The sequence below is a fragment of the Leptonychotes weddellii genome, chromosome 3 (assembly GCF_054177405.1).
Source record: "Leptonychotes weddellii isolate Sample4059 chromosome 3, ASM5417740v2, whole genome shotgun sequence".
Taxonomy (NCBI): Eukaryota; Metazoa; Chordata; class Mammalia; order Carnivora; family Phocidae; genus Leptonychotes; species Leptonychotes weddellii.
In genome coordinates, this window is record NC_138371.1 from 17,111,158 (window position 1) to 17,127,129 (window position 15,972).

At 36.4% G+C, this 15,972-nt stretch overlaps 1 protein-coding gene across 4 annotated transcripts in view; it reads left to right on the top strand.

The window, feature by feature from the left end:
• USP37 (ubiquitin specific peptidase 37) overlaps nucleotides 1–15,972 on the top strand; it is an 86,966-nt gene that overhangs the window by 45,024 nt on the left and 25,970 nt on the right. For 3 of the 4 annotated variants that reach the window (XM_081813605.1, XM_081813606.1, XM_081813607.1), the window contains 6 exons: nucleotides 872–1,062; nucleotides 6,411–6,528; nucleotides 7,813–7,892; nucleotides 10,744–10,908; nucleotides 12,781–12,846; nucleotides 15,538–15,676. In XM_081813605.1, the coding sequence (XP_081669731.1) occupies nucleotides 872–1,062; nucleotides 6,411–6,528; nucleotides 7,813–7,892; nucleotides 10,744–10,908; nucleotides 12,781–12,846; nucleotides 15,538–15,676 (759 nt within the window). The remainder of the gene's footprint in view (nucleotides 1–871; nucleotides 1,063–6,410; nucleotides 6,529–7,812; nucleotides 7,893–10,743; nucleotides 10,909–12,780; nucleotides 12,847–15,537; nucleotides 15,677–15,972) is intronic. The other variant, XM_081813608.1, reaches the window with a different exon arrangement.

A 15,972-nucleotide genomic window follows, 5' to 3' on the forward strand; every position in this document is an offset into this window, starting at 1 on the left:
CATGACCTGAGCCGAAGGCAGTCGCTCAACCAACTGAGCCACCCAGGCGCCCCAAATAAATAAAATCTTTAAAAAAATAAAATAAAATGAGATTTGTGTACATATGTTCATCACAAGTTGAAAAACCTGAGGACTTATGGTAAGGTTTAATATGACTCTTCTGTGTATTTTATCATATTTGAAAAATACAGATAACATTTGCCATTATAGGAACTTGGGCTATTTTAGCTACAAAGGCTATCTTAGAAAAAAATACTTTATCTTAAAGGAGTGATTCATTTATTCATTCATGCTAATCCAACTGGTAGTTAAAAATATAAAATCTGGGGCGCCTGGGTGGCTCAGTTGTTTAAGCGACTGCCTTCAGCTCAGGTCATGATCCTGGAGTCCCGGGATCGAGTCCCCATCGGGCTCCCTGCTCAGCAGGGAGTCTGCTTCTCCCTCTGACTCTCTCTCCTCTCATGCTCTCTATCATTATCTCTCTGAATAAATAAATAAAAATCTTTAAAATAAAAAATATATAAAATCTGTCATTGTTCTTTTTTAAAAATTTTTCTTTAAATTCATTTTAACATAGTGTTGTGTATCTAATAACACACTGTATGTTACATGTGTAATGTAACATACAACACTATACAATAATATAGTGCATTATTAGTTCCAGAGGTAGAATTTAGTGATTCATCAGTTGCAGTGTCATTTGTTCTTATTCACAAAATATGTACCCCCAAATTGTTAGAGTAAATCTGACCTTTTTCACATATGGTACTGACCTCCGAGTGCTTTAGTTGTATAAATCACAATGTTAGCAAGCTATCATTGTGGTAGGAAAGGTTTTGATCTTATGATTAAAGATATTGTGCCTTCTTAGGATGCTCATGAATTTTTAAGTCAATGCTTAGACCAGCTGAAAGAGGACATGGAAAAGTTAAATAAAACTTGGAAGACCGAACCTGTTCCCGGAGAAGAAAATTCGTCAGATATTTCAGCCACAAGGGTGTACACTTGCCCTGTTATTACTAACTTGGAGTTTGAGGTTCAGCACTCCATCATCTGTAAAGCGTAAGTAACCTCTAAGAAAACTCTTTGCCCTTTTAATTCTTTATGGCAGGTGATTAAAATTCTTCTAGAAGGTTTTAATTCTTATCTTCCTTTCTGTGTTATAAGGATACATAAATGCGTAGATTCTACCAAACATCTCTTTTCAAAGCATCTTTATCTTCTGTAAAAATGCTTTGTAGGGTGAGAACTAAGGAGAACTTGACTATTTTGTCATGTGCTGTAGTGCTGACTAAACATTTAATTTCGCTCTACAAGTTTGTTTTTGTGGGGTTTTCTTTTAATCTCTGTGTAATATCGAGTACTTTCGGAATACTTGTTCTTTTCTTTTTCCCTGAAAAGACTCCCTCCTATTGCTTATTTTATTAAACCAAATTGTTTTTATTAAAAATGGGTTTTTTTTTTTACAGGATCAAAATTTGAATTATTTTTAACTTTTGCAGTGCTTTTTAACCATGTTTATATTGATTATTCAGGCTGACTTTCTACATTTAGGTAATTTCCATGCTCGTTACCAAGACTTCTTTCTATATCATGCATTTCACATCAAAAGGTTCTATTTTGAGGGGCGCCTGGGTGGCTCAGTCATTAAGTGTCTGCCTTCGGCTCAGGTCATGATCCCAGGGTCCTGGGATCAAGCCCCGCATCGGGCTCCCTGCTGCGGGGGAAGCCTGCTTCTCCCTCTCCCACTCCCCCTGCTTGTGTTCCCTCTCTCACTGTGTCTCTGTCAAATAAATAAATAAAATCTTAAAAAAAAAAAAAGGTTCTATTTTGATTAATCCTTCAGTTATCTCTGAATATGTTTTTTCAGAGAGAGTAGAATTTTCTGTATAAGCAAGAATTGTGTTGCCTTCACACAGGAGTTAATACAGAGTTATTGAATCACACATTGCCTTTCCCCCTTAGTATCTTACATATACTGTCCCACCGTGTGTTCTTATTCTGTGCCATTTGAGAGAAACCTGATTTTGTGGGTAATCTTTTTCTTCCTGAAAATCTGTGGTATTCTTTATTTTTGAAATTCATATTTTGACAAGTTTGCATCTAAGTATTTTGTTTAATTTTGTCTTTAACATGATGGAGCTTTCTCATCTGAAAGATTTGGGATTTTCTTCCGCTCAAATTCTGTAAATATTACAGAACAGTTTGAAATTTTCCTTAGAAATACTCAAAACCCATATATTAGCTATCCATTCTGTCTTCCATATTTCTACTTTTCTTAGACTATTCATGAGGTCTCTCCCAGCTGTAACATTCTAATAATTGTGACTACAATTTTGAACATTCAGATGGACACTAGAAAGATAGTTTTGTATCACTAGTGTGTGTGACATTTCTTGTCTTCATCATTTCTTCAGTCTTTTGTTTCCCCAGTAGATAAGTTATTTTTACAAGAAAAAGTCCAGGTCTTTTTTTTTTTTTTTTGAGAGAGAGAATGAGATAGAGCATGAGAGGGGGGAGGGTCAGAGGGAGAAGCAGACTCCCCGCTGAGCAGGGAGCCCCATGCGGGACTCGATCCCGGGACTCCAGGATCATGACCTGAGCCGAAGGCAGTCGCTTAACCAACTGAGCCACCCAGGCGCCCGTCCAGGTCTTATAAATACAGTCCATGTCCTTGTAAAAGCTGGAGAGCCCACCAGCAGTTAGTAATACAGTAGCCAGTTATCCTTTCCTTTCCTTCTAATGTACTTTCCCAACAGATTTGTTCAAGTTAGAGAGAGAAGCAAAGTTTTAATTGTTGTTATTTAATTGTGGGGGTGCCAACCAAATTTATTTTGATAGGAGAATTTCAATGGCCCCTGATAGAATTGGCTACAGGCGGCACAAGAAGCAAGAAGGCCGAGTCAAAGTGTAGTGGTTGCTGTCCTGTGCCCGCAGCATCAGGCAGGTGCCCCACTGGCACAGCACCCAGATGTTGGGTGGACGTTGATGTTTGTGCACCATGCCTGAAGTGACGTGTCTCCTGGGGTGTTAGATACACTAGGGGCTGGGCTGAGAGCGGCCTGGCAGTGTGGCAAGTCTGGGAGGCAGCACGGCTCCGCGAGGCCACAGCAGCAGCGGCCCAGCTACCTCCTTACAGGCTTTGCTTTAGTTGCTTTATTAGCAGTTTCTTTAAGACAGTTCCTTAAACACAAAATAGTTTGTGGCTCAACGAAGATTACGTACACCTCAAATTGTAATTTTCTTTGTTTAGATTCTGTCCCATCTCACTGTAGGTTAGTTTGGCCAATTTGCCAAATGTACTTATTTTTTTAAACTGTTGTAGTTTAAATGGACTTGTTTTCAATTACATTATAAGGTATTTCAGTATAGTAATATATATATATATTTTTTAAAGATTTTATTTATTTATTTGAGACAGAGAGAATGAGAGACAGAGAGCATGAGAGGGAGGAGGGTCAGAGGGAGAAGCAGACTCCCTGCCAAGCAGGGAGCCCGATGCGGGACTCGATCCCGGGACTCCAGGATCATGACCTGAGCCGAAGGCAGTCGCTTAACCAACTGAGCCACCCAGGCGCCCCAGTATAGTAAAATATTATCAAATACGAAGAATTCTCCAAAGAACTTAAATTATCTAAAACTAAGTACTTAGTATTCTCCATAAAACCTTCTGCAGTCAAAAACAAAAAAAAAAACCCTTCTGCAGTCTTCCCTATCTCAGTAATAACAGTTCCATACTTAGATTTATCAGCCCAAAAACGTAGTGTATTTCTTAACTCTTCTCTTTATCTTGCATCCCTACATCTCATATGTCAGGAAATCCCTTCAGAGTATAACCAGAATCTGACCACTTGCCACCATCTGATCAAAGCCACTATCATCTCTTGCCTGGATTGTTGGAATACCTTCTAAACTGGTCTGTGTTTCTATCCTCTCTCTAGGTTTTTTTAAACACATTAGCCGAAGTGATCCCTTTAAAGTGGAAGTTAGTTCATGTTAGCCCTCCTCAAAACCTATAAAAGCTGAAGTTCTTACTGTAATATGCAAAATCCTGTATGATCTGTTCTTCAGCAGCCCCTCTTCCCCCAACTAACTCTCACTTCACCTCCTACCACTCTTTCCCCTTCCTCATTCTGTTCCTACCAAATTAGCTTCCTTGCTTTATTTATTTATTTTTTAAATGCCAGATCCTGGTACCTAAGGGCCTTTTTCACCTACTGTACCCTTTATCTCAAATTCTCTTTCGCCATATTCCCCTCCATATCTTTATGTAAAAGCTACTTGCTCAGTAAGGCATTTTCTAGGCATTTACCCTATTTAAATTCCAACCATCTACTCTGGTCTTTCACTGTTTTTTTTTCCCCGTTGGCAGTTATCACTATCACTTTAACATACCATACATATTACTTATATGTTTTTTATTATCTTTTTCCTCCAATATAGCTTTGTGCAGGGAGGTATTTTATCTTGGGTTGGTTCATTACTGTAACCCTAGTGCTACTAGAACAGTTTCTTGCATATAGGAGGCGTGTTTAGTGATGCCTAAGAAATTGCGCAAATTTGCCAGTTTAAAACAATAGTTATTAACTCAGTTCCATAGGTCAGAAGTCTAGACAGGGTGTGGCCAAGTTCTCTGCTCATGGTATCAGAAGACTGAAATCAGCGTGTTGCTTGTTCTCATCAGGATACCCCTCTACACTCCTTAAAGTTGTGGGCAGAAATTAGTTCCTTTTGATTGTAGTACTGAAGTCTCGCCATTTTCTTGCTGGCTGGTAGCTGCAACTACTCATTTCCTAAGGGCTGCGTGTTGTTTCATGCTATGTGGCTTCCATAGGCAGTCCACAGCAGTGCGATTTGTTCAGGTCAGCAGTACATGTCTGACTTTGAATCCCTAACTTCCTCTGTTTGAGACCTCTAGACCCAGATTTAAAGAGCTCAAGTGATTAAGTCGTGACCCACTCAGATAATCTCCTTTTTTATCAACTCAACATTAAGATTAGTAACATTAATCATATCTGCACAGTCCCTTTGTCTTGTAACATCATCATGGGAGTGAAAGCTCATCATGGTCACAAGCTCTCTTAAAGGGGATGGAATTATACAAAGGCTAAGGGTCATCTTAGAATTCTGCCTATTAGATAGAGGCACTCAAATATTTGTTGGATGAAGAATATATTTTTATGGTCTCCAGTCTTCAACTGTGGCAGTAGAGAACTAGGGCAGGAGATTGAATATTACTAAAAATGCTGTTGTGCAGAGAGAAGGAAAAACATCAACTAAAACTATTTAAAAGAAGTGAATTTGATTCCAGATAAATAATGTTTTGATCTCTGAGCCCAGTTTTTAAAATTCTGTAGAAATATATCCAGTGATCAAAACAGTTCCAACAGAAGTTCACCAAAACACCTAGAATTTTTTTTTAAAGATTATTTTATTTTAGAGAGTGCATGCGTGGGGAGGGGCAGAGGGAGAGGGAGAGAGAGAATCTCAAGCAGACTCTGTGCTGATCGTGGAGCCTGATGTGGGGATCTCACGACCCTGAGATCATGAGCTGAAACCAAGAGTCAGATGCTTAACCAACTGAGCCACCCAGGCACCCCAGGAACACATAGCATTTTTATTTTATTTTATTTTTGGTGCAAAAAGGTGTTTTTATTATTAAAGCACAGGGACAGGACCTGTGGGCAGAAAGAGTTGCTGAACACATAGAATTTTTAAAGCAGCATTGCTTATGTAGTCAAAAACGAAACAATCCAAATGTCCATCAGTAGTAATATAGATAAATTGTGGCATGCTCAGAACAGGTTAATGTGAGCCAACAATGAAGATGGGCTATAGCCACATGCAGCAACCATGTTTGAATCTCACAATCATGTTGAACAAAAGAGACTAAAAACATACTGTATGGTTCCATTTATATAAGGTTCAAAAATAAGCAATACTGACCTGTTGTGCTAGAAGTCAGGATAATAGTTACCTTTTGGGAGAAAGGGGTAGTGATTGGAAAGGGGCACGTGAGAGGGCTCCTACGGAGTTTATAATGTTTTATTTCTTGATTTGAGTGGTGTTAACTGATAATTCGTGAAACTGTACAATTTGGTTCACTTTTCTATGTGTATGTTGTACTTTAGTTTTTAACTTTTGGGGCTTTTTTAAAAAACTAAATTTAGCATTCTGTTAAATACTTAAATACTTGCAGTTGAGGTTTTACTTGTATTGATTTAATGAGGGTTAAAATACTCATGAGAAAAGTCTTACATGTTGTATATTGCTTATCAACTCAGGCTAGTCTTTGTCAGTACCTGCTAAGTTCTGTGCCAGAACAGTGTTTCTGAAGTATATTTGTATTTATTTTGTATTGCACAGTTAGACTTCTAAATGCTTCCATTTGTCTTCTTTTATTCTTACAGATGTGGAGAAATTATTCCCAAAAGAGAACAGTTTAATGACCTCTCCATTGACCTTCCTCGAAGGAAAAAGCCACTCCCTCCTCGTTCAATTCAAGATTCTCTTGATCTTTTCTTTAGGGTAAGTAATATCTTTTGGTATTTTCACATAATTAAGTTTTATATATCATAGGTAATTGTATTTGAAATTGGTTTCTTTAAGGCAGAGTTTCAACAAAATTACATGAAGGGAAAACAAATGAGAAAGATTTATAAATAATGTTTAATTTTAAAAGCTTGATAAATCTAATTAACTCATAGAAGAAGAGTATTGATTGGTTAAGTAGATTATACATTTAATTCAATAGCAGGTGTTTTAGACAACCTTAGTTATTTGTGAACAAATATTAACTTGAAGCATGTGCTAAAATTTGGTAGTGTTGGTGAAAATTGGAGATGCTATATATGAGTTTGTATCTAAGATCTGAGGAATGAAAAAATACTCTGCTTTTCCTTAGGTTGTATGTAACCTGTTAGAAACAAAAGGGAAGAGTCATGTTTATCCAAAGCTTTAGATAAATATGTTTCTGTGATATACTGTTAAAGATATTCAGCAAGTTTTGGGGACATAATTGGACCTATTGTGTAGCAGTCCTTATAACTGATGGAAATTTGTCAGGATCACCCTTCGTCTCTTTAACAGTGGTTCTTGTTTTGTTGTAGCAAATGGGCAGGGTTGTCTTCTTAAGGTTAAAAACAAAATTCTGTTCTTTAAATGATGAACATTCAGCTCCACCCAAAGATAAATACTCTGCTTTTCTTTTTATCATTCCTTACTATTCCTGTTATTATCATAGAATTTGAAGCTTTTCCTGTGTATCTTTACCCCCATTTTTTAAGGATTTCTTGTTTCAGTTTTCTCTAGGTAATGATATCCACCCCAAACTTTGGTCCTTTTAGAGCAGTTGTTCTTAGTGGGCTGTCACCAGAAGATTGAGTTCCATTATAAGAAAGGGGTAGAGTTACACCTAACAGACCAGGAACTCCGCCTAACCTGAAGGTGATCTTATCTCTGCTATGGCCAAATGTTAAAATCTGGATATACTCTAGGCAGTGGTTCTTGTGCATCCATGGGGAAGAGGTTGAGAATCTGCTACTGTAGAGTCTAGTTGCTGTCATAAATTGAGATGTTTCCATGGTAAAAAAGGAAATTAGGAATTCTGAAATAGGGCATGATATTATAAGATATCTATTTTGAGGATTAGGTCTTAATTTAGTAAGGTTTGTGACTCTAGACACAAAATTTGAACTTCTCGGAGTTGTCATTGCACTGAACTAATGTGACTAGAAAACAGTATTAGCATTTACTGGGGTAATGCTGATTCAACTTCATGCTTCTTTATTTTTCCCTCTTGTCTTTTTACAGGCAGAAGAACTTGAGTATTCCTGTGAGAAGTGTGGTGGGAAGTGTGCTCTTGTCAGGCACAAATTTAACAGGCTACCCAGGTAAAATGAATCGCTCTTCAGTTTTTCTTCTTTAAAGTACTTACAGATATTACTGGGTAAGTGAGGCTCACTAGAATGGATTGGTAAAGCAAAGCTGAGATAGGAGAGAGTAGAGGATGGGAGGTTAGGATGTTCTTGCATAAGAAAGGAAGAAGATTTGGAAGGCTGAAGAAGGGAAGTCACTTCACAGTCCCTGGAAGATGGCAACAAGAGGACGTGGCTGGTGAGACTTTGGAACAATGGTAGGGACTAGGTAGGAGATTTTTAATTTGGTAATGTATGACATTCAGTTATAATTTGCAATTTGATTATGTGCTAGTCTCCTTCTCCCAAACCTTCAGCAAAAATCTGCCACAAACACATACACATGTGTGCATGAAAATAAAGAGTAATTTTCTGCAGGTTTTTTTTACATTCCTTTATTCAAAGGATCTTGTAAGTTAGTAAGTTTCCTATAATCAAAACAATTCAGAATTAGGAATGAATTTAACTTAATTAGCTCTGTGTAAACATACATAAAACCAAACTAGCTGGACAAAATATGATGTGATTATGGTGCAGCTTTTAGTTCTTCCCAAGAATAGATCTCAACCACAAACAAGGTTGTTGTTATTAAGTATTTATGTGGCACTTTGCCTGCAGAGTGCTTTACTTTCTTTTATTAGCTTCACTTTTCTGTAAGTGTAGAGTTTCTGGAACCTAGCCCCTAGAGACTAGTTCTTGTAGGTTCCATTATCTCCTTTCTAGAAAATGAGTTTCTTTTAAAGAAATGATTTTCTAAATCATAGCAGTATTATTATGTTGGCCATTTCTTACTCAAGAGACTTATTCTTTCCTCTTGGTGTTTTGAGGCAGGAGGTAGAGGAGACAAACCTTAGGGCAAAGGATTGATTGTTACCAGCTGTCATTAACTAAGGAAAGCATGTATGGTTTGAAATACTTGTTTGACCTGGCAAGCTGAATGTCTGTTACCCTTTTCCAGTGTCTAGCTATTTGTTCTTTTAGTGGGAAAAAAAAAATACTGAGGGAAATTTTTTTCATTGGTTTTCTCTTTTTTTCCTGGTAGGTCACTTGTGTTATAGGTTCATTTATTCCAAACTTTAGAAGCCTTTGTATCATAAATCCTGATTATCAGACTTGCTCTGTTTTTGTACATTTCAGTATTAAAGCCAGTTTACTTTTATTCGTGAAGGGCCTGGTATCTTTATCAAGTATGTTCAGTTGTAGTTCACCTCATCTTCGTAGATAAGTGATTTTGACTATCATCTACCTTTCATATTACCTTTTATTTTGGCAGGATTATTTGGAAATTTAGTCAAAATATTTGATATTAGTTTTAATCTCTTCATACCATTTGGATCCTTGTGTTCTCTCAAGTTGTGAACTTGAAGATTATGAGTTCTAGCATACTTTTTAAAGAAAAATAAAGTCAATAACTTTAATTTACAATTTTTTTAGTTTGTGGCTTCTGTGATAAAGATATGTACGGTAAGAAAGGAAACAGTTTTCCATAAAGCAGACATTATTTTGCCTAGAATTGAGGTTTATTCCCATAAGAGTTCTGAAATTCAAATTTTAAAGTGTTCTTGTGGGCTGTGAAATATATTTAGTCCATCAGGCAGAGATTATGGTGTGTATCAGAGGTGAAAAGGTTAGCACAATAGTAACTAAAAAGAAGTGTTTCTACAGAGTTAAAAGCCTTTTCAGACCCACAAACCAGATTTGGCATGTAAATTTTGTAGAACTTTTTGTAAGTGGAGAAAACTTTCCTATTTCCTTCTTAGCTTTCTCCAGAGAAAGTGCTATATACTGAAATAAGAGTAGTTCTTGTCAGGGGCGTCTGGGTGGCTCAGTCAGTTAAGTGTCTGACTCTTGATATGAGCTCAGGTCTTGATTTACAGGGTCATGAGTTCAAGCCCCGTGTTGGGCTCCACATTGGGCATGGAGCCTACTTTAAAAAAAAAAAGTTCTTGGGGCGCCTGGGTGGCTCAGTCGTTAAGCATCTGCCTTCGGCTCAGGTCATGATCCCAGGGTCCTGGGATCGAGCCCCGCATCAGGCTCCCTGCTTGGCAGAGAGCCTGCTTCTCCCTCTCCCACTCCCCCTGCTTGTGTTCCCTCTCTCACTGTGTCTCTCTCTGTCACGTAAATAAATAAAATCTAAAAAAAAAAAAGTTCTTGTCAAAAATCGTCTTGAAAAAATTAATGTTCACCATCAAACATAAGGGCTGTTTAACACTTTAATTAAATTACCATTAATGGTTATATAATACCTATTTTTTTGTAAACTAGATAACATTGAAGTAAATAATTTAAGGATTTAACCCAATGCCAACATTTTATTTTATTTTTAAATTTTTTTAAAGATTTATTTATTTATTTTAGAAAATGGGGGGAAGGGGCTCAGAGGGAGAGAGAAACTCTAAGCAGACTCCATGCTGAGTATGGAACCCAACTCAGAGCTCAATCTCATGACTCTGAGATCACGACCTGAGCCAAAACCAAGAGTTGGACACTCAACCGACTGTGTCACCCAGGCACACCCCAAAACCAACATTTTAAAATAAAGTGTGTTTTATTTGGTGTGTTTTTTTTTTTCTGCAAACATATATTTTACCCAGACCTCATTTATCCACCCAAGGCCCATGTTTTATTTTTATTTATATTCTTAGTACCTAGCACAATGCCTAGCACATGGCAGGTATTCGGTAAATGGTCTTTGAAGGATCTTTAGCCAAAAGTAGTCTTTAAGTCAAAAGCTGTCTAACGTGGTTAGTTACAGTGATCTCTTTTCACCAGTAAGAGAGCTAGCTCTGTTATGTGTGAACTAGTAATGTCATCTCCTGTTTTTCAGGATCCTCATTCTTCATTTAAAACGATATAGCTTCAATGTCACTCTCTCACTTAACAACAAGATTGGGCAGCAAGTCATCATTCCAAGATACCTGACCCTATCTTCTCATTGCACTGAAAATACAAAACCACCCTTCACCCTTGGTTGGAGTGCACATATGGCAATGTAAGTCCTTGAGAGAGAATTTCTTTACCTTCCTTTTGAAGTAGAAGGGCTTTAGTGTCTGACCAAAACAATGACTGAACTAGATAACATGACTCCCAGGTAAAATCAGACCAAGAAGATTTTAATTTTGCTTTATTTTGGGATTTTGTGTCAAATTACTGCCTGATGGAAATAATTAAATAAAATGCTTAAACAAAATTTTTCTGAGTACATTAATTGCCTTTCATAATAAGTTACCTTTTTAGAGAGTGCTCTTACTCTTTTAGATCACTAGAAGACAAGTTTGATACATTTTGGGAATATAAATCAAATTTGCTTATTCATAAGAATCACCTGAACGCTAAAAAATACCAATTCCTGTGTTCTTTCCCTAGCAGTTCTGTTTTAGTAGATCTGAGATAGAGCTTAAGAATAAGTATTTATTTATTTATTTAAAGATTCCATTTATTTATTTGACAGAGAGAGAGATAGCGAGAGCAGGAACACAAGCAGGGGGAGTGGGAGAGGGAGAAGCGGGCTTCCTGCCGAGCAGGGAGCCCGATGTGGGACTCGATCCCAGGACCCTGGGATCATGACCTGAGCCGAAGGCAGACGCTTAACGACTGAGCCACCCAGGCGCCCCAAGAATAAGTATTTTTTTAAATGCCTTTGCTGACTCTTTGGGATATGCAAGTTTGAGAAACAGCATACTAAATTTTATCTAGTGCCCCCCAGAATTGATTTTATCTTCATAAATGTATCATCACCGATGTGAGTGAAGAACTTCCGTGGCTCCTAGAAATTTTCCCATGATAAAAGAAGTAACCTTTACTTTTGATTTTGCTTCATCATGTATGCTGAGAAAACCTTAGGACTTCTGTGAATGTTGCTCTTTCTTGCATTACTCTTGTTACATTACTTTGGAGCCATGTACTGTAGTTCTTTTTTATACTTGAACTCTAATTTGGTAGAATCATAAAGTTCTCCAACTTCAGAAGTGAAAAGGATCTTAGAGATTTTGTCTAAATTTTTAGTTTTACAGAGATTCAAGGAGAGTAAGTGATTTTCTTAAGATCACGCAGTTAGTAACTGGAAGAGCCAGGTCTCTTGGCTAAGTAGAATAAATAGACCTTTCAGAAAGCAAATGAACATTTGCTAACAATAATTGATGCAGTTTTAGAAAATGTATTTCCCTTGGATTAATAATTGAAATATATACTACATCATGTAAGTTTACACTAAAGGACTCAGTGGGCCTACTTATTAATAAAGATAATTTCCCAGAGTCTTAGGTGTTTCTGGATTTTCTCCTACAGGCTTTCGTTAGAATAGTTGTTTTGCTTAATGCAAACTGCCCTCTGCTGGTAGACCTATTACTCTTTGTGGCCATCATTGTAGGTGATTTATGATCACAGGCCTGAAACCAGGCTATATGATTCTACAGTGGAATGGCTTGAAGACTTTGGACAAGTTCTTTGACCTGTGTATAGGGGAAATAATAGGATGGTGTGAACATTAAATGAGGTAATACACTATGAGCTCTTAACTCCAGTGTCTGATAGCCAGTAAGTCCTCAATAAATGAGAGCTATTACTGTTTTATTGCTTAAAAGTAAAGAACTGAGGCAAGATAATTTTCCCAAGTTGTTCTTTTCATATGCATTACCTTTGACTTCATTTCCAATGCTGTTTATGTAGATCATTGGATCAGGAAGAGCCTACAGATGGTACCTTGTTTTCTCTTTTGGCCTCTATTGCTAGTGGTGGAAGTATTGTAATTATTTGCAAAAAGATATATAAGGAGCTATAGTATAGAATAATTCATTTTATAAGTTAAATATATATTTTTAATAATGTAATTATATACATTATATATTTTCTAATTTTCTGATAGTTCTAGACCATTGAAAGCCTCTCAAATGGTGAATTCCTGCATCACCAGCCCTTCTACACCTTCAAAGTGAGTTATATTTCTTGTGTACCCAAAATTTGTATTTTTAAAGATTTGGCTTACCCTGATTTCCAAGATTATCCCCTCCCCTTTTCTGTTTTTCTTTGCATGATAACTGCTCTGTATTACTATACTTTGTAATTTTCCTGAATCTGCTTTGAAGTATAACCTAGGGTATAACAAATCTTTAACAGTGAAGCACGTTCAGATGATCTTCTCAAAATTTTGTTTTTAAACTTCTTAAATCAACTGTTAATACGTAATATTTTCATCCTACAACTATAGAAATTGATGACAAGGGATTTTAAGGCTTGAAGGGATAAAATAACCACTGTTGGTATAAAGCACTGTTCCTCAAAGATACACATGGGGATCTCAAAATATCTTTTCACCTGTTGCTAGGCAGTCTGGGACTTCCTGTCTTAGACACTGACCTGAAGCAATTCTGAAAGGGAACAAGAAAACAAACACACAATGAAATGTAGCTATTCTACAAATGTTTTATATTTTTTACTTAAGTTGGAAAAGTTTGTCCATAAAGGGAAGCAAATACTTTTTTTTAATATATCTCCTCTATAATTTAACTAGAACCACAGTTCCTGATGAAACAATTCTAAATGACTTGGTTGTCATTTATCTTTAAAATTAGTTTTTCTGAAAATCTGATGTCCCAAAGTACTTTTAGAAAAGAGACACTTCTGTTGTTTAAGGGCTTTGGGGGGCTTATATAACCATAAAATGACATTTGGGAACTGCTATTTTCTTTTCCTCCTGTTAATTATTTTTCAGTGCAATTAAAACCAGATGACTAACATGACTAGAAATCTGAAATGGTACCGATATGAATACTCTTGCCCGTTCTCAAGATACAAATGAGCAATACCACTTGGCTGCTTAGAAAGTGAGCAAGTGATGCATTTACAGGATGAATATTTTTCCTTACTACAGGCAAGCTGCCTTCTGTGAATATAGTAATTATTAATGGAATGCACTCTTTATGTACCAAATCACTATAGTTTCAAGAAGGAGATGGTTTCATTGGGCATCATTATATTTGGCATGGTCATCTGTTCTCCAGGGTCTACTGGTATGAGAATTTGAGAGTTGGTCAATAAAGGATAATTAGGCCCTAGAAGACCTGTCATGCCGATCAAACTTAAAAGAGGCTGAGTTTTGAACAAGAATACTGTTGGTTCTTCTACAGTGTCCTTTGTCACATTTGACCCTGGTCCATTAGTAGCCAGGTGTCACCTTCCTTCAGCAAAGTATTTACATGGATAAACAAATTAATACATTCAGTTTTGCTTGGTGTGCATGAAATCAGAAATGAGGAATTAAGATGGCTAATTGGCTATTTCTAAGTTATACTAAAAACCCTTTTGAACACGTAATGGGAGGCTATTCAAGTGTATAGGCTGGAGTGCAGTGATATCCTGGGAGCTCTCAGCCACAGACTATGTTTGGGCTTATCACTGACCACTTGCCTCTTTTCTTTGATCTACATTGCTATGCAATCCTCCTGGTTTCCATTGTGGCCTCTTATTTCTTGGTGCCATCATTCTGTATGTTTATTTACAGTTTTTACATTTACATTAATTGCATTTTTCAATTTCCACTTTACTTTTTTTTTTAGTATACTATATGAATTTATGTTAATCTCCATCAAAGAAAGTTCGTGCTCTTTGACCTTTACCACTTTTTCTTTTAGTTTATTTTCAGCTCACTTAGAAGGCAATGCAGTAACACCTTACTTATCTGGTATTGAAGAATGATATTTGATACTCCATATATAAACTTTTACATAGCTGAAGATTGCTTTTTTAAGCATTAAACTTTAAAATGCTTTACCATTTTAGATGGGTTTATACTCTGTAACCTTACAGAATTCCCTATATTCGTAAATAAAATACACTGAAAATAATTTAAATGTTTTAATGACTCAGAATCAGCATTATGAGTATCACTTATTGCACTGTTTTAATATGATAATGCCCTCAGAGGCTTTTAAGTCTTACAAAACAGTTTATATTAAATGACTTTACAGTTTTTTATTGCCCTTTTTGTGGTTATTCTCTCTCATTTCCTAGCTCTCATTTCTTGATGAACTTGCTGCATTATTTTATACACCATTTCCTGGGAAAGAAAGGGTCCCTGTCTAAAGAGTAAAGTGCATTGGCTTTGAAACTACTTTCCTCAGAAGCCTTTTTTCTTACTTTTGAATCCCTGTGTTCTGGAAAACAGAGGTTGCCAGAAGTCTGACCTACATATAATTGGATAAGTGGAATGTTACTGTTAATTTTAAAATAACTTGGATCATAATTTAAAAGATCAAAAATTAGCCCTCATGCACAATTTTGTCAAGAACATTTATTCATTGCTATGTCTGCATGCATGCAGTAGAGTACTTGCTTTATAAAAACAAACTTCTTTGGGGTTGATCATTAAAAGAAAAAAGGCACAAAGTGATTGGTTTACGGATGGATTTTATTGTAGCATAAGAATTGTCTAATTTTCAAAGCATGGCTGTTTTGGAGTGGGGCAAAGGTAATGCTTAAATATACCTCTTGCTATATCTTTTTTTCTCTGTAAATCATTTTCCAAAATGGAAAAGTTTTTTATTTTGGTATTTACACATCAAGGGAATAACAAGGACAAAAGTTTATTTATCAGACTCATATAGGTTTTTTTCTTAAATTACAGGAATTTCACCTTCAAATCCAAGAGCTTGGCTTTATGCCTTGATTCAGACAGTGAGGATGAGCTAAAACGCTCTGTGGCCCTTAGCCAGAGACTTTGTGAAATGTCAGGCTGCGAACAGCAGCAGGAAGACCCGGAAAAAGTAAGTAATTTCTCATCAAAATACTTGACAAATTTTTATATAGCTCTTACTGTCCAAACAAATGCCTTTATAACTAGCGTCGGCAAACTTTTTTTTTTTTCTTAGCAAACTTAATACACAGGGTGGATCATAAATTCATAAACTTAATGGATCCGTTGAAACACTAGTTTTAAAGAGTATACTTTCTGTAACTACAAAACCAGTCTGTTTAAAAATGGATTGGGACTTTTTTTTATTGAGGTATAATTGACATATTAGTTTCAGGTGTACAGCATATTGATTCAGTATTTGTAGGT